Source organism: Phyllopteryx taeniolatus, chromosome 14 (assembly GCF_024500385.1).
Source record: "Phyllopteryx taeniolatus isolate TA_2022b chromosome 14, UOR_Ptae_1.2, whole genome shotgun sequence".
Taxonomy (NCBI): Eukaryota; Metazoa; Chordata; class Actinopteri; order Syngnathiformes; family Syngnathidae; genus Phyllopteryx; species Phyllopteryx taeniolatus.
The window spans coordinates 11228207-11252461 of record NC_084515.1 but is presented as its reverse complement, the minus strand read 5'-3'; the positions used below and the strand labels follow the sequence as shown (position 1 = coordinate 11252461).

Here is a 24255-nt window from a genome sequence, read left to right as displayed (position 1 = left end):
TCATTTTACTTGAAAACACAGTACAACTTAAAACGTTGAGTAGTTTTACTTTTTTAATATTGTATTATACAGCAGGTAGCACATTTTAATTTTTTTACAACCGAGAAACACTTTGTGTTCCGCTCCACTTGTATCGATAAACGCCGGGTTGATTGCTTTGGCTTTGTCTTTCCGGAATAACCCGACCTGCTGCTGTTGTTGTTGTCGACGTTTCAGCTTCTGTGAACTGACTCACCCTACACACATACACACACACTTAAGCATCTTTGGCTTTTTAGGTTGAATGTCCAACAGGGGAGAGTGTGTGAATTCAATCTTAATTGAGACCAAAATCCCTAATTGAATTTCTATTGTGTGAGTGGAGCATTAACAATGTATACGTAGTATTACCAACCTAATTGCTTTACAGCTAAAGTATGCAATGCAACAAGTTTACCTAGTGACATTCAGTAGCAAAACGTGTGTGTACCTGCCAGTGTAAGCAAAGTACTACTCTAGAGAAGTAACAATATTCATACTAGTGACACATTGTCTGTATATGTGAAGTGCTAATGGAGGTTTGTCCCACCGAAATCCAATAGTCGACGGTGGGAAAGTTGCTGATAGAAACTTTTTGCCGCTCCGAGGGCACTGTTTGCTGCACACACAGGGTAAAGGGTGGTGGTGGGGGGGCGGTTGGCCAAGTTCCCCCCGGTTCCACCGCCTCTGGACATCCCCATTATTAGTTTCTGGTTCTAGGTTAAAGCTAATCATTTTTTTTCTAGGGTATTCAAAGTGAGTGTTAATTACGCAATTAAGAGGCTAATTTGGTATTTGTTGTTATTTGAACACGAAACCAGGCAACTTCAAGAAAATCTATCCATCCATCTACCTATCTATCTATCTATCTATCATTTCAAGCTTTTCTTGATACTTGCATAAGTCATAATAGATAATATGTATGTTTTCTGACCTTTTTGCAGTATCCTACTTTCGTACCGGCACGCGAACGCACCGTTGACCAAGAGGCGTGGCTTGCTTTAAACTACACCAGTGCAGCAACAGGTGCAGTCGGGACGTAGCTTTCCGCGTGTCAACACGCTTTATTTTGTCACTTAATCGAATAGTCAACAATTTCATTAACTTTTTGGTTGTTTAGCAAACAGCAGAGGTCGCGAGGTCAGCTAAAACTAATATATTATCAAGTTTAAAATTTTTTTTTTTTTTATATAAATACTCGCGTGAAAGACTCACCTGCATGCGCGTCCACACTCACGTATGAACTTACGTTGTGATTGTTTAGGAGTCACGGGAGATGTTTTTTTTTAAGCAGCTCCGATAAAGGCGGCTTCATTTGTGGAACCAGGATGGAAGTTACTCGGCGAAATGTGAACTTTTCGCCGCTGCTCGTCGTCTTGTTCGGTGAGTAGTAGTCGGTTTATGTTGCCTTCATGTGCGTGGCAGCCGAGTAGGGATTTCGAAGGTTTCCTTGTATTTGTAGTCAACTTGAAAGAATAACGCTACGTTTGTACTTCTAACCTTACTTTGAACGCTATTACGGATACATATTTGATCAAACATCGTACCGTTAGCGGTGCTTGTGAACTGGCGTGACAAATGTGGCAGGTATTGATAAGAATATTGAGGAAATTGGGGCTCCTGTGCAAACATTTGGTCTAGAAGTGACACACTGAAAGCGTGGGATACAAACACGGCTTGAAGTCAAACATTTGTACTTTGAAACCTGGCCTTTTGTGCTTTCTTTCGTTTTGGTTTTTTTTTTTAAACTAGAGGGGTTACTGATTGATGAGGCTGCTGATTAATGATTACAGCGCTGATATGGGCCGAACAGTAGCTCAGCGTGAAAAAAACAAAAAACGTTTAAATGACAACAACTCGGACAAACGCGAGTTCGCTTGAACGCACCACAGCTTTGCTGCCACACAAGCTTTTCCAGTTCTCAATACAAACTTGCCTCACAAACATGATAATTAACACACACTTGCCTCATAACAATACATATTTCATTTTGATTAATTGGCATTATAATGAGCGTGCACATAACCAAACCAGCTGCATAGGAAGAAAAAAACACCACAAAGTGAATCACTTGAGATTTGACTGAGCTTGACGGGATTTGACATGTTGTGTTTACATTGCTGCCAAATGTGCAATCTGGATCACATCTGGTTTTAACTTGACATGGGATGTTGTCATGGCGGTTGTTTTTTTCTTTTGTTAAATTCTTATGCAATTGTGTTCGCATTTAATTGAATTATTTTTAATTTAATGTTAATTGTTTTTTATTTTGGGCCCCTCTGAAGTGTTTCACATCTTTTCAATTGAAAAAACAAAACAAAAACATGCGCAATTGGCTAAATCTCTTTGAAAAATAAACAATTTACTCATAATGGAAGACTGACTGGTACAGTAAATTACAAAAACATAACACGTAAGATATTTTTAGATACATTTAAAATGTTAATATATATTTTATTTCAAGAATTGTTTTTTAACAGCAATTGTCTGAACTTTTAAATTAAGACCACTGATCATTTGATCACCCGATCACAAAAATCTTAAGAAGGGGACAGGAAATGGCGTACCAATAAAAACCCATGACCTGGCAGCGAGTGTCCGCAAGAAGTTCGGCAAGAAGTCAAAGAATGCCACATGGCCGCATTCTGTTCCGCCGCTCCCCCCCCCCTCCTCCATACCCGTTGCAACAGACTCGGCATGTAACACGGACACCCTGAACACATTATCAAGGCATCAACACAGTAAATTATTTTGTCTTTTTTTTATTGGCAGTATTTTCTAAATTACTATAAGAAAAAAAAACACTGGGAATTGTCTGGGAGTTGTCTTTCTAGTCAGGCTGTCACCATCTTGATGACGATAGTGTCGGAATAGACCATACGGGAATAACCTTGGGCAGTGAGCCACATCCTGCTTCACCGCAAATCATTATCTGATCGCATGTACATTTCAACAGTAAAAAGAGAAGATAAGCACTGTACGATACAACTGAAATCAACTAAAACTAGTCACCCTTTTTACAATGGCAATGTAAGGAACTAGAATCGGAGTCGCTTCTTGTGAGTGTTCTCATTTTGGATTTGCATGTTTGACTGTTTGTCCAGTTCAATAAATGGCTGAAAGAGCATCGACTGTGACTCTCCCTGCCCACACGGGCGGGCATAACAGTACCTTAATTACTCATTTCTTTTCTTTTTTTCTTTTTCCACCAGCGGCGTGCACGCACGGCGTCTTCATCGAGCCTCTCCGGGCCGTCACGTCTCAGCGCTCGCTGGCCGAGAGCGCCACTCGGCTGCCGTGTCGCTACCGGGGTGCCGTGGACGAGAAGGTGGTGCAGGTGACTTGGTACAAGGAGCTGCGTGACGGCACCAAGGACCAGATCATCACCGCCCACTTCACGGAAGGACACACGGGTAGGCAAAGCAGATTCAGTGTTACGGGCGATTTGGTTGTTTTTGAGTTATTACTGTTTTATGCCAAGCCTTCAAAACTTTTTCAGCAATACTCCGCTTCACACGCAATGAAAAAATTGCCAATGTTCGAAAATGTAATCGGCTATCTGTCTGGTATAGTATACAGTATGTGATTCAAATTTGGGCATAATTAAACAGTCGAAAGTGGTTTGTTTCTGAGGGAACCCATGAAGTTGTCAGAATGACCCTAACATGGCCACTTCAAAACAGAATTGTAAACTTCCTGTCTTTTCGGCTACGACTTCTGAAGAAATTTTTTTCGTACCTTGTTATTACATTTCATGTAGTTGTGTTTTATGGTGAAACATCACACTTGGTCGCCATGTTCCATCCACCCGGAATGATGAAAACTCAAATGTTTTAAAATTTGTCCCCCTGCCTAGTATAAGAGGTTCCGACTTGGTCAGACTTGGACGAAATTTGTAGTTTAAAAAAAAACAAAACAATTTATTAGTTTTTGAGGGAACTGTAAAAGTTGTCAAAAATTGCCCCTTAACACCAAAATGCCAGACTTTTTTGGTGAGTCTTATGATAGACGCACCAACCAGACGTTGCTAAGTACAGCTGTCTTCTGGGGCCGAATTAAAAAAAATAAAATAAATAAATAAATCCCGGGAATGTCACCAAATGTACATTTTTCAATAAATTGACCTTAAAATGTTGGTTTCAAACCAAAATGTCAAACTTCCTGTGTGTTTTCTGGCATGGCTTCTTTAGACTTTTTTGTGGGTATCCTCATGATAGACAATCCTATCAAATTTCATGTTGCAAAGTGAAACTGTTTTGAGGGGCATATCCCCCCCCCGCTCCCCAAATCAGGGGGATACCACCAAATTGACCCTAAAATGCCCTCTTTGGGCCAAAATGGCAGACTGCCTGTGTCTTTTTTTTTTTTTTACCTGGATCCTGTTTTTGTGCCTCTACTCATGATAGACATAGAAACGTAACAATTTAATAGCAAAGTGAAACTGGCTCTATGAATCAACTTCTCCTCCTGATGCATTGTGGGACATGTATTTTTGTTTTGTTTCTTTAAACCCGTGCTCCTTCCTTCCGACAGAGTTCGGACGCTACGCGGGTCGCGTGAGGTTCGAGAGCGACAACCCCATCGCCAACTCGGCTCTCCTCGTCCCCAACACGGAGGAATCTGACGACGGCACGTACACCTGCCACATCTCCACGTTCCCCAACGGAAACTTCGAGAGGCGCATCACGCTGACCGTGTGGGGTAAGTTTTGAATCTGCCTTTTTTTTTTTTTTTTTTTTTTTTTGCTCCGTCCATATGTTACGTGGTTGTCACGTCTTGAAGCAATGGAGGCGTTATTAAAGCCACTAGTTGAAGGTTCAGGCCCGACTGGTCTTCCGCCTAAATGGGTTGCCGAAGGAAACAAAACTGGAAGTAAACCGGGCTGAGAGCATTTGAAGTTCAGCGAGGACCTGGTTTTGAAGTCAAATAAAAACTAAAACAATAAATCAAATAAATTAGGAAATTTAGAAAAATAAAATCAACATGGACTAATACAATAAAAACACGATTACTTACTTGAATAATTAAATATTCAATACAACAGTAAATAATATAGATAAATAATCAAATGAAATACAATTAAAAATATAAAATAAAACTAATTTCAAACATTAAATAATGAATGAAAATAAAAAGTGCAGCAAGGAAGAAAAGCACAAAAAACATCAAAATATTCATAGAACAATAATTAGTTTTTGCATTTTTTCTGTTATTCAAGTAACTAATAACATCGTAAATACACTACAATACAAATGAAAAGTCAAAAAAATAACTATAAATAAAGAAAATAATGTAATAGAATTAAGTATATTAATAAAATACATAATGTAAACAATCAAATAACACATGCAAAATGTAATTAAAAAAATCAAGTGAAATAAAAGTAACAAATAATGCAAATCTCCAAATAATTAAAATCATACCCCACTTCATTACAGCTATAGTTGTTTTTAAAGTTGAGTTATTTTATGACATGGCAATTTTTTTACCCAGAGACCTCGCTGTCAATCAAAAGCAGCAGGCGGTATTACATTTTACCTTGAGTTTCTGTTGAATCAGCTCCCGCGCGTTTTTCGCCCCGTTCTCTATTCGTGCAAGGCACAAAGGGCTTGCTTTGTTGTTTATGCTAACTTCCTGTTTTGTGGTTTGTGCGTGAATCACTGTCGTGTGTCGGTAATGGGAGAGTAAGCGCACAAAAATGTGTTTATCTCCAAACGGCATAAGTGACATTCAACTCCGTGACATTCTACGTCGTCTTGTCATCGTGTAGGCACGTGCACAAATAGACCCTTAGTGGGGCTCCAGCACCTGCCCTTTTGACCTTGATGAAGAAAGTACCCTTTTTTTTCTTCATTCATCAAGATTTAAAAAAAAAATTAAAATGACCCTCTCTGTCATCAATTCCCCCCAAAAGCATTTTGATATCTGATCTGGATTTGCTGACCACCTCTTCCTCGTTCACCTACACTTAGCTCTCATTCAGTCCCGAGCAGAGTGAGAAGTACGGTCCAAAATGAACTACAATACTTAACGTTATAACGTGGCTGTCCGCTGAAAACATTACGTAGCTACTGGAAGTAAAATGTCAATATTTTATTATTATAGGATCCTGGCCCAAACTCTAAAGTCACCTTTACTCAAGGGGATATTTTCATGCAAACATTTACAGGATAAATGGGTAAAGGTTTACAAATGAGGAATAACGTTGCGAGATAATTAAAATTAAAAACTAATATACAGTGGACATAAAAAAAAAAATCTGGAACCTGTTCAACGCAAATTTCTTAATAATCTTTTAGAGATGGGAAGTAAAACTAAACAGCTGAGCTAGTGGTTGCACAAGTGTGCACACCCTCTGGGGATGTGGCTGTAAAAATTACATAGAACATTAAAACTCATGTTACTTGCCACCATTTCAAGTGCCTCTGGTGGAGGCCAAATCAAGTTCAGATGTTCTGGTAGGCTTTTTCTGCCCATTTTTTATTTATTATTTTTTTTTTTTTATATATATATTAGCAGAAGTCAGAAGGTTTTGTGCTAAGACTGAGTATTGTTTGTATCTGTTCATATTTTGGTCCACTCATTTCCAGCTGAAGAAAAACAGCCCCAAAGCATGACGCTGCTCTTCCTTTAGTGATGAGCAAAGTTGTGTTTGCGTCAAACATACCTTTTGGAATTATTATTATTATTATTGGAATTATACAAATTTTACTTTGGTTTTATCGGCCGTAACACATTTTCTTCCAACATGTGTTTGGGAGATTGTGTGTGTGTGTTAGTGTTAGTTATATTTTATAAGATAAGGCTTCCATCTTGTCAGCCTACCCCAGAGCTTGGACAAATGAAGAAGACTGCCGATTGTTGTCACCTGCAGTAGTCTGTACTTGCCGCAAATTTCTGCAATTTCTTCGATGTTGCTGTCGACCTCTTGGCAACCTTCCTGAACAGTTTTCTTCTTGTCTTTTTTTATATCAATTTTGAAGGGGCTCTCATAGTTTTATTATTGACTGTGTTGTTTTGACAAAAATAAATATATAAAATTGATTCTACTGTTTCTTCTTCATTTTATAATTTTTGCCATGGGTTTTGATGGCCTTTATTTGGCTTGAGCACCTGCCCCCAATTATGTCTGTGCGTATGCCTGTCAACATGCTTTTTTTTTTTTTTTTTTTTTTAAATAAAAAAAAAAAAGACTTTAAAAAGCCTTGTCTGATACTCGAAGACAGATGTTGTTGTTCTTGTTGCCTTGACAGAGGAAACAAAGCAGCACAAACACAGAAAAACATTCACTCTGACACACCCGACTCATGACTTAGTTGCAGCCATTTATAATCGGGCACTGATTAGTTATTTTTATTCTAGGAGAAACATAACAGGGTGTTGTAGTCGCCCAACTATTGCATGTGTTAAACTCGTGAAAGGGCCCCAAGTTCATAGAGAAATGAATATATTAAGATCAATTAATGAAGTATGCTTAAACCAATTCAATAGTGTTCTTATTGAGTCCAAAAGGACATTAAAATCAGCACACACACCAAAATAATTCGCAGAAATCTGTATAGAAATTATAAGAATAACAGAAATTATATGTACTGTATCGTGGAAAAAGACTACATTAAATTAGAGGTGCAATAATATAACGCAAAATAAATTAACATTGATACAATCGATTAAATTATATAACATGTATATATAGATATAAACATGTTGAATTAAAAAACATTTAAATGTTTGTTAAAATGTAATTTTATTTTCTGTATTTCTTCCTGTCATATTTAATTTACTCAGTTTATTTTCTTTGTTCCATTTTTGTTTTAAGTACAAATCTTTTTTTATTTATTTAACAAATACATATATAATACAAGATCCATTGATATTAATATTATGTATATTTTTTTTATATTTAAAATATAATATATTTATGTAATTGTCGCCATTACAATTTTTAAAATGTTTGTTTAAAATTGTACATTTTAGTTTTTGTTTTATTGTATTTAATATTTTGTCATTATACTTTTCCATTTATTTTTTAATTTACTTGGTTTAAAATTTTATGTTTAATTACATTTTCCTTTTTTTTTGTTGTTGTTTTATTGTGAGTGCGAATGGGTTTTTGTTCCTATGTGCCCTGCGATTGGCTGGCAAGCAGTTTAGGGTGTACCCCGCCTCCTGCCCGATGACAGCTGGGATAGGCTCCAGCACGCACGCGACCCTAGTGAGGAGAAGCGGCTCAGAAAATGGATGGATGGATGTTTTATTTGTATATTAATATCTAAAGAAATATCCCCCAATTCAGTCAAAATTCCTTGTTCACATAACTAAACTAACCTATTCTCTAAAAGCACAAGCAAACCACAAGTGATCCGAACACCTTTGCCTACTGTAACCACCGCTTTTATATTTTCATTCCAGTCCTTCCCATCTCTTCGCTGGAGCCGGCGGTGCTGGTGGAGGGCCAGTCGTTCCGCGTGGCCGCATCGTGTCGCGCCGTGGGCCGCCCGCTGCCCACCCTCTCCTGGGAAACCACCGTGCCGGGCCAGGCCCAGAACCGCACCAGCGAGGGGGGCTCGGTCTCCAGCTACTTCTCGCTGCACCCGCTGCGCAGCATGAACGGCAAGCGGCTGGACTGCTTGGTGCGCCACGCCGGCCTGGAGCGCCCGCGGAGGATTGCTAACCAGCTGGTGGTGCACTGTGAGTACACCGACACTGATTAACACCGATTAATAGGTCACTCATCAATGTGTGCTTTGACGTGTGATGACATTAAAAAAAGGGGAACTAAACCTTAAGATGTCAAAACTTTCTTATATTGTTATATTGGATAACGAGTGGAGCTGACGGGCTTCCTGGGTTCCAATTTGATCAGGTCTCCTTGCTGGGCAATCGATTGCTGAACTGAGTCAGGGGGCGAAGGCCACCACTCACTCTGGGAGCAGCAGTTGGAGTTGCAGTTCCTACCGAGCCATTTTTAACAAACCGGGCTTGCTCAAATGGAAGGCAACAAGCTAGTAGTTCCATTAATTTCACTGCCTTTGACGGCTGTCGAATTCAAATAGCCATGTTAACGTGAAGGCCTGGCAGTGAATGAGTTTTAACTGTGACGTCGCTTCCTCCCTTTCACCGGAAGGACGGACGGATACACGGCACATTCGCGCGACTTTTGCAAACGGAATGACATCAAAACGGTGACCTTCGTCGGTGAGTTTACGCAATAAATACAACATATTTTTAAGTAAACAGCATCAGATAAGGAAGATATGCACGTGTAAAATGTAACCGGAAGTTGTAACAGCTAGGGTTTGGTTCTCCCTGTAAGGTCCATATCCTGGTACTGGGGGTTGAACCACTTAGTCGACGAGTGGACTTTACTACTCTGCATCGAGGTTTAGCGCTTAAGTCGATTGATCGCTACTCACGTGTTTTTGGTATCTCATCTTCCAATTTACAGGGGACTTTCGACCCGCCGTCGCCGGACGACAACGCTCTGTGGAGTCGAAGTCGATTAATCGATGATGTCGTTGATATTTTTTTCAGCACAGTACAGGGGTCCCCACCCTTTTTTGCGCCACAGACTGGTTTCACGTCAACACGTATTTTGACAGAGAGGCATAGAAATGGATAAAAAAAGCATGTGGGTGGAGTAAAACTATAAAAGAATGATATGGTGTCGATATTGTGGATTTTCCCCTATTGCGGGTGGGTCTGGAACGTATCCCCCACAATAACGAAGGCTCACTGTATTGGAACTACCTTTTGATCTCCACATTCAACGGGACCATGTGTTGTCACGTTTGTTTACATCTCACGTTTCGTTGTCACGCTGGCTCATGTTGTGTTTTTATTTGTGTCCGTCAGATCCCCCAGACGCCACCATCACCGCCGCGACGGACAACTGGTTCTCGGGTCTCGACCAGGCGGCGCTCACCTGCAATGCCGGCGGCTTCCCCGCGCCCCAAAACATCTCCTGGACATGGTGGGACTTGTTGGCACGAGCCGGCGCACACGCAGTCACATTTACACGCACTTAAGAGGAATGTGTCATGATCCGCGGATGACACACAACGGCAGTTAGGAAAGTTACAAGGGGGAATATTTTCTCAGGAGCAGGAGACGAGTGCTAAGCGCTTAATCATTGTGTCGTGATTTAACTAGTACTATCATTGGGCTAAAACACACATTAGACGCGCACACTGGCACCAAACTGTCCATGGTCAATAGATACTGTGAATACAGACGTGAACGTGGACAGCATTAGGGCTGTCACGATCGAACCTTATTTGAAACGATTATACTATAGCCATTTCGTCGAGTCATCGCCGCCGAAAAAAAATCTATTCTTTATTTTTTCTTATTTATTTTACTACTAACATGCATTTTAATCTTACTGGACTTCTATCCTTAAACTGCATATGTTGGTACTGAGTGTATGGTATAAACTGAATTTGAGACAACAAAATCAGCCTTTGCTAAACAGTTAGCAGTCGCGATTAGCATTAGCACGCTAGTGATTACAAAAAAAAAAAAATATATGCCAACTACCATTCAGCTCACTCATACTGTACATGTTATATGTACATTACACATCTAATGGTGTCTTAAAAATCACTTACAGATGCTCCTCTGTCGTTTTTGGCAACGTTTATCAGTGGCCCAACAATGTGTCCATCTGCAATTTATATCCGTGTTAAACATGGTTTGGGGGTAACTTTTTTCCTTTTTTTTTTTTTTTCTCTTTGGTCCCGGCAGAGCTTCAAGGCAGGAATTCTGCGTCAACCTATTTTTGAACTCGACTCAGCAGAGTTATTCGAATCTTTTTATTCCCCCCGAGCCCTAGACAGCATTAATAGTCTGCAGCATTGATGTTCCACATAGAAAATAATCCACATGTATCACTAAAGTAACTAAACATGATAAAATAATATAAAATCAGACCATGCTATACATAAGATATATGTACAGTGGGTCCGGAAAGTATTCAGACCCACTTAAATTTTTCACTTTCTTATATTGCAGCCATTTGCTAAAATCATTTAAATTCATTTTTTCCCCTCATGAATGTATACACAGTACCACCCCATATTGACAGAAAAAAATGTAATTGTTGAAATATTTGCAGCAACACCCCTGTCTATGTAAGACCTTACAGCTCACAGTGCATCTCAGAGTAAAGCAGAATCATGAGGTTGAAGGAACTGCCTGAAGAGCTCAGAGACATAATTGTGGCAAGGCACAGATCTGGCCAAGGTTACAAAAAAATTCTGCTGCCCTTAAGGTTCCTAAGAGCACAGTGGCCTCCATAATCCTGAAATGGAAGACGTTTGGGACGATCAGAACCCTTCCTAGAGCTGCCCGTCCGGCCAAACTGAGCAATCGGGGGAGAAGAGCCTCGGTGAGAGAGGTAAAGAAGAACCCAAAGATCGCTGTGGCTGCGCTCCAGAGATGCAGTCGGGAGATGGGAGAAAGTTCTAGAAAGTCAAGCATCACTCAAGCCCTCCACCAGTCTGGGCTTTATGGCAGAGTGGCCCGACGGAAGCCTCTCCTCAGTGCAAGACACATGAAAGCCCGCATGGAGTTTGCTAAAAAAACACCTGAAATACTCCAAGATGGTGAGAAATAAGATTCTCTTGTCTGGTGAGACCAAGATAGAAATTGTTGGCCTTAATCCTATGCGGCATGTGTGGAGAAACCCGGGCACTGCTCATCACCTGTCCAATACAGTCCCAACAGTGAAGCATGGTGGTGGCAGCATCATGCTGTGGGGGTGTTTTTCAGCTGCAGGGACAGGACGACTGGTTGCAATGGAAGGAAAGATGAATGCGGCCAAGTACAGGGTTAACCTTCTCCAGAGTGCTTAGAACCTAAGACTGGGCCAAAGGGTCACCTTCCAACAAGACAATGACCCTAAGCACACAGCTAAAATAACAAAGGAGTGGCTTCAGAACAACTCCGTGACTGTTCTTGAATGGCCCAGCCATAGCCCTGACTTGAACCCAATTGAGGATCTCTGGAAAGACCTGAAAATGGCTGTCCACCAACGTTCACCACCCAACCTGACAGAACTGGAGAGGATCTGCAAGGAGGAATGGCAGATGAGCCCCAAATGCAGGTGTGAAAAACTTGTTGCATCATTCCCAAAAAGACTCATGGCTGTATTAGCTCGAAAGGGTGCTTCTACTAAATACTGAGCAAAGGGTCTGAATACTTATGTCTGTGTGATATTTCAGTTTTTCTTTTTTAATATGCAAAAATTTCAACAATTCCGTTTTTTTTCTGTCAGTATGGGGTGCTGTGTGTACATTAATGAGGGGGGAAAATAAACTTAAATTATTTTAGCAAATGGCTGCAATATAAAAAAAGAGTGAAAAAATTAATGGGGTCTGAATACTTTCCGGACCCACTGCAGATGAAAATGTTAACTAAAGCAGTAAGAATAGTCAGTGGCATTGTATGTAGCAATATAGTGTATGAACAGAGAACTACGTTCCGTGACGTGAACGTGAACACAAGCAGCAAGAATAGTCAGCAGTGCGCTACATGACTAAATATCAACAATGATGATATATGAATACTATACTATACATACTATAATAACAGATGTGAACATAAACAGCAGCAGAAATAGTCAGAAGCATTATATATGGCAAAAAAAACCAACTTTCCTCCACCTTTGTCTTTCTTATGCATAGCAGGTTAGATGGGATTCATCTACATGAAACTTGAGCTGACTCCATTTTGGGCTTGGGTGGGGTTGTTGGCAAAAGGAGGACTATTAAGTGATGTGTGTGGTGAAACTGGGGGGCAACCTGATCCAACAGTCTCCATTGTGTGTGCTTTCATCCCACTAAACTGACATTTAGAGGGAATTGGCTGGGTTTTTGTGGCTCAGGTGCCTGCAAATTGGTGGTTACACTTGATCCTTACAAAACTATAGAATAAAATAAATAACTATTAACCCGCACAAAATGTGATTAAGTTGCTGAAGTCATAATGACAATAGGATGAGTGACATTAACGAGGAGCACAATAGAAGATGGTTGAACATTAGAGTCAGAACACGTAGGATGGCGGCACTTAAACGTAAACCCCCATCACGTGAAGTAGGAGTAATGCATGCCGACTGACTTCCGGTCTTGCCTCCTTGATGGCGTGCGCAGGAGGGGCGGGGCTCTGCCGGACGGCGTCACGGCGTCAGGAGCGCGTCTGACGTTCGACCGAGGCTTGCGTCTGGACGACAGCGGCCTATACCAGTGCGCTGTCCGCAACGAAGTGGGCGTGGCCAAGGCTGACTACTTGATGACTGTGACCGGTGAGTGTTTTTTCTGTTTTTTAGGTTTTGACTTCATGAGACAAAAAACGTTGATTGTTGTGCTGCAACTTTTCCGTCCCTTTGTGGTGTATCTCACCAATTGTACTCACAAGCACTAGGCACAGTCCATCACGGTCCAAATATAAGCAGTAGTACCAAAAATCACAAAACTAACTAAATTAAGATTACTCACTAAATTTTATTTAGCAAGTCATACATTTTTCATGTTTTTTTTTTTTTTTTTTAAGAAAACGGGGATCCTATAGTTAAAACATATGATGGGCGAAACTGAGATTAGTTTTGGATTCCGCACCCAAAAATTTGTTAACTCAACCAAAATTGTGTTCCCCAGTGTTATTTTCTTCAGTGATTAAATGTAAGGATTTTTATAAATTTGTGTTTTAATTTATGGCTATTTTTGTTTTATTTATTTTATTACATTGTTTTTATTATTATCAGTGTTTTATTTTTAAAAACATCTAAATTAAATATAGGATATAGGATTCTGATTATTGTATAGTATTATTATTGTTTAGTCACTAATATTTGTATTACTTAAAAAATATCAGAAAGAAATCCTAACTTTTTAAAATGACATCCTGAATCCTCACCCTAAATATAATAAATAAATAATATTTATTGAAACTTATAATTATCTGAAATGAGCCTCAAGACCCAATTGTTTTTAAAGTAGCAGATGCCATAAGAGCGTGTGGGTGTACCTAATGAAGTGTCCAGCAAAGCGTGTATCTTCAGTACATTATTGCCATGTGAACACGTCACCATGTCTGTTAGCCTCTTTCCTCGCAGAGAAATCTCAGCGCAAGGAGTTGCTGGCATCCGACTCGTCCACCCTGATCATCATCATCGGCGCCTCGGCCGCGGCCGCCGTCCTGGTCATGGCCGTCGTCGTCCTGCTGCTCGTGCGCCACCACAGACGCCGTAACAAAAAGCTGGAGAGGCAGCTTAGCGTCAAAATGTGAGCCACAGCAGAAATAGAAAGTCACACACACGTTGAACATTTTAACACAAAGCCGTTTTTGTTGTTTCGCCTCAGGGAGGAAGTCAACACTTTGACCCGGCAGGCTTCCTTTAGGAGGCTCAACTCTGTCGGCTCTGACCCACGAGCACAGGTACACAAAAACACACACTTGAGGTAGTTATTTGTGTCTGTTTCTGTTTCCACTGCATGCGCCACATAAACACATCTGCAACATCAATTGGCATGTTGTCCTTATAACTTAAACAAATGATTTAAAAAAAATAAAATAAAAAAAAACAAAACACTGCTCTTATTGTAAAATGTGACATTCTTTTTTAGTTATATTTTGGAATATAGTCATTAAAAATATTGTATTTATTTAATTTTAATTATTTTTTAATTTTGTAACTATTATTAAAAAAAAATTATTTACCTGGTTTCTTATTTTTTTATTTATGTTTGAATTTGTTTTTCAATTCAAATTATTTAAAAAAAATTTAATTTACGTTTTTTTATTTTTCAATTTAAACTTTAAAAAATGTATACCATTTATTATACATTTGACTTTGACTTGTTTGTTATAAATTTCATTTTTTTTAAATTATTTTTAATAATTGTACTTTTTGTTAACATTTAAATTTGTTTTTTAATTTAGTTTTTTAAATTTTATTACTTTTCAGATCAGATTATTATTTTAAAATCTTATTTCATTATTTCACACAGCTTTATTTTTATTTCAATTACTTCTTTAATTTACTAACATTTTATTTGAATTTTAATGATAAAATATTTATTTGCTTGTTTTTATTTTCAATTAAAATGATTTCTAATCCTTTGTTTACTTGTTTATTTTTTCCTTTTACTTTTTACTTGTTTGATATTAAATTTTTTTATGAAATATTTAGAAACCTTCACAAGGGTAGAACTAAAATGTTTTTTCCCCCTCTAATAAAGACTTGATCTTACAATTAGAATTTCACGTATTCCAGTTGATTCTCATCGCATCACTAATATCCAATAAAAAGCTTGCACAGTATTACCATGTCAAGTCATTTTTAATAATAATAATATATTTGTATAGATAGGAAAAAAAAAATCCTAAATGTTAACCGCCTAATCCACGCCATTTCTTGTTCCCAGTCTGAAGACTATGCTCTGCTCAGATCAGACAGCCGCATGAAAACCAGCCAAGTGTCTCTGGTGAGTCCTCCCCGAAATCCTCCATTTTGACTATTATCGGAAATAATAATATTAATTTTACTATTTCAATGTCGTCTGCCCTGCAGGAGCGGCCCATCTACAAAGGCAGCCAGTCCACTCTGGGCGGCAGGTGGGCGCCCCTGGGGGGTTCGGAGGGGCCGGGCCGCCCCGTCGCCTGGCACGACGAAAGTGACAATGGCAGGGTGGGAGTGACCGACTTGGAGACAGATGACCCCAGGGGGAGGGCCAACTCATACCGGAAGAGCAGCAACATGTCGCTGGTACTGGTCAGCATCTGATGAAAAACATTCTCACCATAATAATGTTTTATTTTAATATTGAAATTCTTTTTTTTTTTTTTTTTTTTTTCACCCAATTTCTTATATATATATTTAGCAAACCTTCAATTAAATTTAAAATTAACTGAAACAATAATTTTATGAAAATACAATTTGTTTTTATATTTTCAAATTCTGATTTCAATATTTCATCTTTTATTATACTATATGTATTATTTAGATTTAATTTAATCATGTTAGATGCATTTAACAATCTAAAATATTAAAAAGTCCGAAAACATTTATTTGTAATTTGAGTGACAATCGACAAGTGAACATTTTTAAAATATAAGAAAAATATTTCAATGTAAAAAAAATTTTTTTTTTTATTATTGTACTCATATCTTTTTGTATTGAACTATCTATGGCTGTATTTACTGGTGTGTGTGTATATTTGTGTATGTATAAATAAATACTGTGTGTGTGTGTGTGTATATATATATATATACATAATATATATATATATATATATATATATATATATATCCACACACATACACAGGGGGATTGAAAAGTAACTGCCTATTTTTAAGTACTTGTAATTTATTTCTGAACTATAAATCTTACAAGAAATGAACATGAGAAGAAAGTGTATTGCATGGAGTTTTATTTCAAATTCGATATGGGCGCCAGCATTAGCCAGCAGTTTCTCAAGCCGCCTGGGAACCGCATTCATTGATTTCACAAGGAGCTCTTGTGGGATGGAAGACATAACTTCTCGTATTCGTCCTTCAAGTTCTTCCAAAGTCGCTGGTTTGGTAGAATAGACTTGCTCCTTTAATCATGGAACATACACAAAAAAAAATTGAGAAAAATATTACATCCATGCATCTATTACAACATATGAATAAATTATCAGTATTTTAAAATGGGGAGTTACTTTTCAATCGCCCTGTGTGTATACATATAACTATATAATGTATATACAGCATGTACGTACTATCTATAACATTGTGTGTAAACTTGCAGGATTCTGGTCTTCCATCGTCTCTGCTTCCTTTGAAAGTTCCTTCGGACGACGTCGTGGGACCGAGAGACACGTCGGACGTTGGCGAAATCTCCGTGCCCCCGCCGGAAGAGAATTGGTGTCCCCCGCCGGCACCCCCCGCGGGCGGGCCGGAAGACGAAGAGGATGGCTGCGAATCTTACCAACTGTCCCAAGCGCTCACCAATCACTTCTACTACAGCAATGGCGTGCTCCGGCCACGGCCGCACGCCAACGCCATCCTGCTGCACCCCCATGGTCAGGTCATATAGACAAGTTAGGCCATTGTCACCCTGCGCCTTTTGTACGCAAATGACCCAGTGAAGGCGGGATATTGGCACTTTCACAAAGTAACACAAGATCCCGCAGTCAGATCATTATCGCCAACAAGACATGAACTTTGACCCAGAACTAGGAACTTTAGAAGGACCACAATGTTTAAATTTTGCTCTGGGGTCATTTATTGGGGCCAAAACAAGGCCCTGCTAGATGGGGTAGTAAATTGTAGAGGTCCAGAAACCTTAGGAAAAATTGCTGTGACAGAAAGTTTTTTCCACCAGATGAACTTCACCCTAGAACCTTTGGAGGACTATTGTGAACTATTCTGTAAATTTTGTTCCAGTCAATTATTATGGTACAAAAAGGTACTTTCGAGAGGTGCAAGGACCAGGAAAATTGCTGCATCAGAGCCATAACAGAAGATACTCATTTCCACCATAGGAATGTTACCCTAGAACTAGGAACTTTTGGAGGACCATTCTATGTTTGGAGCTAGTGTCTAAATTGAGTTCAAGTGTAATTTATCAGGGCCAAAAGAGCCTGCAAAATGGGGTAGTACTTTCGAAAGGTCCAGGAACTTTTTGAAAATTGATGCATCAAAGCTGTAACACAAGATCTACCATTTCCACCGTAGGACCTTCGCCGTGGAACTTTTGGAGGACCATTGTGATCTATTGTGTAAATTTACTTCCAGTGTAATTTATCAGGCCAAAAAAAACCTACTAGTTTTGAGAGGTCTAGAAAAATTGCAGTGACAGAAGATCTGGCATTTCCACAGCAGAAACATTACCTCGGAACTAATACCTTTTGGAGGACCATTGTGTGATTGCACTGCAGGAACTATTCAATTATTTTAGTCTTGGGATCATTTATTCGGCCAAAAAAAGACCCTGCCAGGTGGGATTGTAGTTTTGAGAGGTCCAGAAACCTTTGGAAAATTGCCATGACAGAAGATCCGCCATTTGCACCGGAATAATTTTTCTTCTCTAACTCTGAACTTTTGGTGGACCATTGTGAACTATTCTGTAAATTTCGTTCCAGGGTCATTTATCAAGTCACAAAAAGCTTGATGTTGTTGTAGTTTCAAGAGATTTAGCAATCTTTGGAAAACTGCCGTAACAGAAGACCTGCCATTTCCACTATAGGAAGATTACCACCGGAACGAGAGAGTTTTGGAGGACCATTTATTGGTTGCACTTACAGGAGCTTGTGTATGAATTCAGTTCTATGATCATTTATCGTGGCCCAAAAACAAAAGGGTAGTCACCCCGTTCAAGGAACTTATTTTATTGGAACCTTTTAGTTCCAGGACCTGCAACTACCAATAACTAAAGGTTCCTAGAACTTGTGTGTGACGTAGAAAATAATTGCCGTACAGTTGCCTTCAACACAACAGGACGTGAAAAGTGACAGGCGTTAGCCCGATACTACCTTGAAAGCCGGCAAATTTGCGGATCGACTTTAAAACCCTATTACGTATCAGTACCTTTCACTTTTGTATTATTAATAGTTGAACCTGTAAAATTCCACATTTACTGTTTACACCGTTTCTGAGCTACGTGTATGAAATGCAGATGGCGGCAGGGTCAAATGCAGACACGGCCAAACCTTATGTTTTATAGCACAGTGTTGATACTATTGATTGTGTTGCGTTCAACAACTTGAACTGTTTACTTGTAAATGTTTATTCATCAAAGCACAGCATCAGCAATTTAAAAACATTCTTGTATTGTGACATTCTCTATGTAGATAAAACATTTTTGTAAGGGAATGTTTTACTCAATACTCAAGGAAATTTGTTTCAAACTATGCTAAGCTAACTGCTCTGTCAAGAAGCCATGGCTGAAAAGACGCGGGAAATCTACAATTTTGGTTTGAAGCAGCCTCTTTAGGGGGTCCTGGACAAATGGGGGAGGGGGGGTAGATAAATTGCGGACAATTTGGGGTTTCGTCTTTGCGTGGGTCATTTCCACTTTTTGTTGGTGTCCTTTAAAAATGAACTACGGTGCTACCTCAACTTAGATGTTTAATTTGTTCCGTTACCACGCGCACAACTTAAAAACACTTGTATCGCAAATGGAACTTTTCCCATTTAAAATGAATTGAAATGCCATTAATCCGTTCCAGCCCCTCCCAAAAACAAAATGTTTTGGGGCTTATGTTTTTAATAAAGAAAAACAAAAAAAAAAAGCCCTGTAAAATATAAATAAAACAACAAATGTAAATAAATGAACCAAAAGACGCACATAGACACACACGCAGTAGTACATTTGTGTGTTGTGGCGTGGACGAGCGAGTGCCGTCTATTTCTCCTTTCCTGGGTGCAGAGCGGCCGCTCCCGCAGCAGGCAGTCTTTCTTGGCACAGGTTTCATTCCAAAAACCTGAGCTGTGGCGTTCTCTTTGTACACACGCATGATCGGTTGCGCCGTATCTCCGCAGTTATGGGAACAGAACGCCGTCCCTCTTCTTAAGCAGTTTACAGCTCTTCAGAAGTAACAATTGAATAAAAACAGCACCCGGCGGCACGCGCCCAGGCCTGCTAGGCAGAGCTCAGCGGACGCCGCTGCAACGACGACACTTTCCAGGTTTTTTTTTTTTTTGATAGGCTTTGCACGATCAGGTTTTTTGGGGCTGATCACCTGTTAGCAAGCTTAAATAAACCGATCACTGAGATTTAAGAGGAAGAATACGGGGTTCTCCATAATATTAAAGGTCGGCCAGCACGATGAACTCCTTAAGTATCAACGTGCCAACTCTTCTCACTGTCATGGCTATTCGGGCGGGTGCTGTTTGCTTTTCTTTTTCCATGCTGCGTTTTCTTCAACTCGCTGTGCTCCTCCTCATGTTCCTTATACAAGCGCCGGATTAAATTTGTTGTATTGAAGCATTTTGTAGACTTGTCCCCCAAGAGGCACTGCATTGTTGCAGAATGCAAATAGTTTGACTTTTATCCGTCTCAGACACGACAAAGAAGTCTCACATCACTGACATGTTTTCACCGACCCCAAAATTTTGGGTGCGTCGGGAAATTCAATCTGACGTCCTAACTCTACTCTTCAGAAATGGTCCAGTGTAGCAGAGCGCCGTCCCAATATATTTCTGAATGGACCCTTTATTGGCCGTTGCGTACGTATTACGTCACAAGACACGCGACATGGCTAAGAATAAACTAGCTTTGGGACTACACGAAGGCAACGGAGAACGTCCCTTGATCCACGACCAAATGCAAGAACTAACTACAACTTTGCACATGCGCAGAAACTATGCGCAGTAAGTCAAAATGGCGACATATTTTTTTTACATTTTTTTAAGTAAATGCAGCGTGGCAGCAATTGCAGCTCTTGTCAGAATATATTATAAGATTCGTTCTGATTCGAGTCTGAAAATTCCGATTCGAAGGTCGCATTTCCACGCCCACTCGAATCGAGTCACCACTGATTCGTGCGTAGCCCTACTTGTCATGTACTACTGTCAAGTAATGACTGTTTTAGCAAATATGACAAAATGTGATATTTTTTTTAAAATTCCAAACTCCCTTTTAATTGCTTCACTTGAGCAGTGGAGTCTGAAGCGCACTTGTAACTAGTGCTGGGCAATATGGCCTAAATTTGATATAATTTTTTTCCCCCCTAATGTCGATATTCAATATGACTCTTTATTGTATTAAAGTTTGTAAATGTATAAAACTGGACCAGACCAAATTGGTTTACATTGTAAAGCAGAAGGTTTAATTAACAATTATAAATATCACAAAGAAATAAATTACTTTTCCCTGCAGGTATTTCAAAATATAATTATTGATGTACCGAAATGAAAATTCTTGACCAAAACGAAAATGAGAAACCCTAGGCCGAAAACTGAAACTCCAGAAGAAATTATTATGACAATTATTAGTAAAACTGCATTTATGGCTATGATTGCAGAGCTTCCAACCTATAGAAATTCACCTCCAGAACAATTTGTCTGAATTTTCAAATTTTGAAAATTATGTCAAGAACATATCGCCCAGCACTACTGATAACTCAAGTCATTGCTCACAAGTCAAAGCAAAAAAAAAAAAATCGTCCGACTGATGCCTCATAGCTCAAAAAACTTGTTAATTAGGGCACTCGTAAGTCGAGGTACTTCTGTAGTAGAATTTTGATCCAGTTGTTACCAAATTTGAAGAACTTCTACTCTACCGATGACCCCTAAATTTGAGTTTTCGTCATTGCGTGTGGGCGGAGCACGGTGGCAAAATGTATTTTGTTGTAATAATCCACGTATTTCTGTAAATTCCCATTCCCCTTCGTCTTGGAGGGTCACTGAGGTGCTAAGGCGTCCTTGTGCGTACGCTGGTGCGTGCGCAGGTTACTCCTCTGGGAGAAGGACTTGCCGCACATGTCGCACGTGTACGGCTTCTCGCCCGTGTGGATGCGCTGGTGGATCTCCAGGTGGCTGACGCGGTCGAAGCTCTTGCCGCAGAACGGGCAGATGAACCACTTCTCCTTGACCCGCCGTCCCGCTGCGCTTTTGCCCAACCTCTGGTCGTCGAAGATGAAGATGCCGTTATCCAGATTGAACTTCCCCGAGAGGAAGGAGTTCTGTCTCTCGTCAGATTGGCCGGGCCGGTGAGTTTGTCCAAAAGTCACGGGAACCCTCGAGTGACTGGACGCGGCGTGTCTGGCGTCCGCGAGCAACCTGTCGGAGGAAGTATCCAGGATGTCCAAAGCATTCTCGATGAGCAGGATCTCCGAATCCACATTCTGGGAATTGGTGGTCAGGAAGTAGTCCGCCTCCTCTGCGGTGTCGCTGTCGCCAACGGAAACGGACGACCACATGCGGCTCTCTTGGTCCTCGACGGCCTCTTCCACGCCGCGACCCATAGGCCTGTCAATGGGGGCGGCGCCCTCAGCGTCTGTCGCGTGCTCCACAATCATGACGTCATTCTCATCGTCCTCTCGCTTGACGGGGAAATCCCTGTCGGCTCCGTCGTCGTCGTCAAGCGTCTGCTCGCTCATGTTGTCCTGAAGGGGCGGTGCCACTCTCTGATTGGCCGAGGAGTCAGACTTCTCTGTGGCGCTCTGTTCAGCTGTTGGGACACCGTCGGTGGCTAAACCTGGGTTGACAAAAATGCCATACAGTAAACCTCTGTTATATACAGAGACCATATAAAAACACACTTAAACTTCAGCAAAAACACTTTACAACACACTTTTTAATCATATTAAACCTATTTGAACACAAAAAAATGCAAGTGTAAAATCTAGAGTTCCCAGCATATTTGCTGTCTTCATGCTTAAGCCATAACCCTGTCTGATAGTCAAGTAGTGGATTTATATATAACTTATATTTGCCGCCATCTTGTGGAATTTATAGGCACTTATAAACCTTTTCATTGTGTGTGACCTGAGCCAACATTTAAGTTTAAGTGTCCCTTTTGTTCTTTCACGGCTTGCGTCAGAACTGCCAATCAACAGGCCCCCACTCAGAGCCAGAAATATTAAACTGTGGTTGTTCACTCCTATTCGAGGTGCATTGTGGGATACATTCGAACATCACTGCAATATGGCAAAGTCCCTATAAAGGAGACTATATAGCAGATAGTGAGGGATTCCCAGCACAGGCCTAACTTCCGCGTTGCCTGAGACACAACAACAACAACGTATGGTGGCCCTGACTGGACAAAATTTGACGTTATGGTGTTGTAAAATCGCTTTAATCATTTATATTTCAATTAATAAGATTGCACCAATGTTTACTTTATTCCGTAGAATTTGGACGTATATGCAAGCGCATAGTTATATTAAGAAATGTATTTTATTAGACAATTTAAGTGTTGTACCATCGGTGGTGAGCGGCGGCTGGTCGTGTTGCTGCTCCCCGCCGGAGGAGCGGAGCGCCGCGGGCGACACACTCCAATCGCGCCGCTGGTTCTCCAGGAGTTTCCTCTCCAGAGCTTCCACTTCCCGCTCCCGACGGCGGAGCTCGGCGTGGACCAGGGCGAAGGCGTCCTCCCACAGCTGCGCGATCTCCAACACGGCCGCTTGAGCGAGCGTCTCCATGATGGAGGCTAACTTACTCTGGAAAGCCGCGCCGTGAGCCGGTTGCGTCGACATGGCGGATGTTGAAGTATATTAAAACGTAGAGCTGTTATTATTATTTCTTTTGGTTTCTTTCGTTTATAATCACGAGCGCCCTCCCGATGTAGCGAAAACAGACCGCAGTGTGTGTAATGCAACAGAAACAGGAAGTACTAACGGTCACGTGACATGATCCTACGGCGCTGGCGAGGAGACGAAATTCATGAAATCATCACAAACACGCGACGGCTACATGTGCTCGGAGGACTTAGAAGCAAATTTACGGTAATTAATTTCCCACTATGGCGTTCCACTTCGCTTCCAAGTTACACTTTCTTTTTGCGAATTGATGAAACCTTGTAGAATCGAGACGCTTCTGCCCATTTAAAGGTGCGTAAAGCGGTGCGTTCTACGTTTGTCCACCAGGTGGGGTTGGAGTTGCAGTGTAACGCCACCATCGAACTCAATTATGTCTTAGTGTTATAAAGGTGCGTTTGAATTCTAGTACAATTCTATGTTGAAATTACCACGCATCCATTTTCTGTCCTCACTCGGATCACGGGTGAGTCGGAGCTTGTCCCAACTGACTGGGCGAGACATACATCAAAACAAACAAAAACGTTTGGCCTTTTTTAACCAATTGTTCAAGTACCAATATCACCCCGTTGAAAAATAAGGACCAATTAGACAGAAAGATCGAACGATCGCAAGAAAGAAAAATAGTTTTGCAAATCATTATTTACGGGATTGATATAATAAAATAAATACAGTAAAATCATAAATATTTGTAAGACATGCACTGTCAAAACGACTTTCTTTTCTCGACGATATCTCTTCGAGCTCTCTTGTCCACCGTACACAGTAACATAAACGATATATCGATGGAAAAAGACGATTTCAAATTTTTTTAAACTAATTCCACATTTTTTTAATGATACCATTTATATTACTAGCGCTACATAAATGCGTAATATTATTAAAATTTAAAAAATGGGGGGGGGGGGGAATAAAAATTTCGACTTTTGACAGTCGCACATATGCGTTTTTGGGAGAAAATGCAGATTAGCCAACCGGCGTGTCAATC

The 24255-nt window shown here is 40.3% G+C and overlaps 2 protein-coding genes across 4 annotated transcripts; one reads left to right on the top strand and one right to left on the bottom strand.

The window, feature by feature from the left end:
- Positions 1–1258: 1258 nt before the first annotated feature.
- Positions 1259–18843, top strand: nectin4b (nectin cell adhesion molecule 4b). 3 transcript variants are annotated; one of them, XM_061797094.1, is made up of 11 exons: positions 1259–1401; positions 3231–3431; positions 4552–4719; positions 8431–8709; positions 9874–9991; positions 13173–13324; positions 14135–14303; positions 14382–14457; positions 15447–15506; positions 15593–15793; positions 16814–18843. In XM_061797094.1, exons 1-11 carry the CDS (start codon positions 1347–1349, stop codon positions 17099–17101), a joined length of 1767 nt encoding a protein of 588 aa, XP_061653078.1. In that variant the 5' UTR covers positions 1259–1346; the 3' UTR covers positions 17102–18843. The 3 variants fall into 3 exon arrangements, with proteins under 3 accessions (XP_061653078.1, XP_061653077.1, XP_061653076.1); XM_061797093.1 differs by having other exon boundaries at positions 14120–14303; positions 15593–15787; XM_061797092.1 differs by having other exon boundaries at positions 14120–14303.
- Positions 18844–19225: 382 nt separating this feature from the next.
- LOC133488774 (zinc finger protein 286A) lies at positions 19226–23434 on the bottom strand. Its single transcript, XM_061797097.1, has 2 exons — positions 22934–23434; positions 19226–22207 (listed from the first exon to the last, which is right to left on the bottom strand). The coding sequence occupies exons 1-2, from the start codon at positions 23205–23207 to the stop codon at positions 21411–21413; spliced, it is 1071 nt and encodes a 356-aa protein (XP_061653081.1). The 5' UTR covers positions 23208–23434; the 3' UTR covers positions 19226–21410.
- Positions 23435–24255: the final 821 nt, after the last annotated feature.

Excerpts from the sequence above, each read along its gene's own strand:
- nectin4b (XM_061797092.1), top strand. The coding sequence starts at position 1,347 with ATGGAAGTTACTCGGCGAAATGTGAACTTTTCGCCGCTGCTCGTCGTC. Across the intron at positions 1,402-3,230 it reads GCTGCTCGTCGTCTTGTTCG|CGGCGTGCACGCACGGCGTC; the intron begins GTGAGTAGTAGT and ends TTTTTCCACCAG. Across the intron at positions 15,794-16,813 it reads GCAACATGTCGCTGGTACTG|GATTCTGGTCTTCCATCGTC; the intron begins GTCAGCATCTGA and ends GTAAACTTGCAG.
- LOC133488774 (XM_061797097.1), bottom strand. The coding sequence starts at position 23,207 with ATGTCGACGCAACCGGCTCACGGCGCGGCTTTCCAGAGTAAGTTAGCC. Across the intron at positions 22,208-22,933 it reads GCCGCCGCTCACCACCGATG|GTTTAGCCACCGACGGTGTC; the intron begins GTACAACACTTA and ends TTGTCAACCCAG.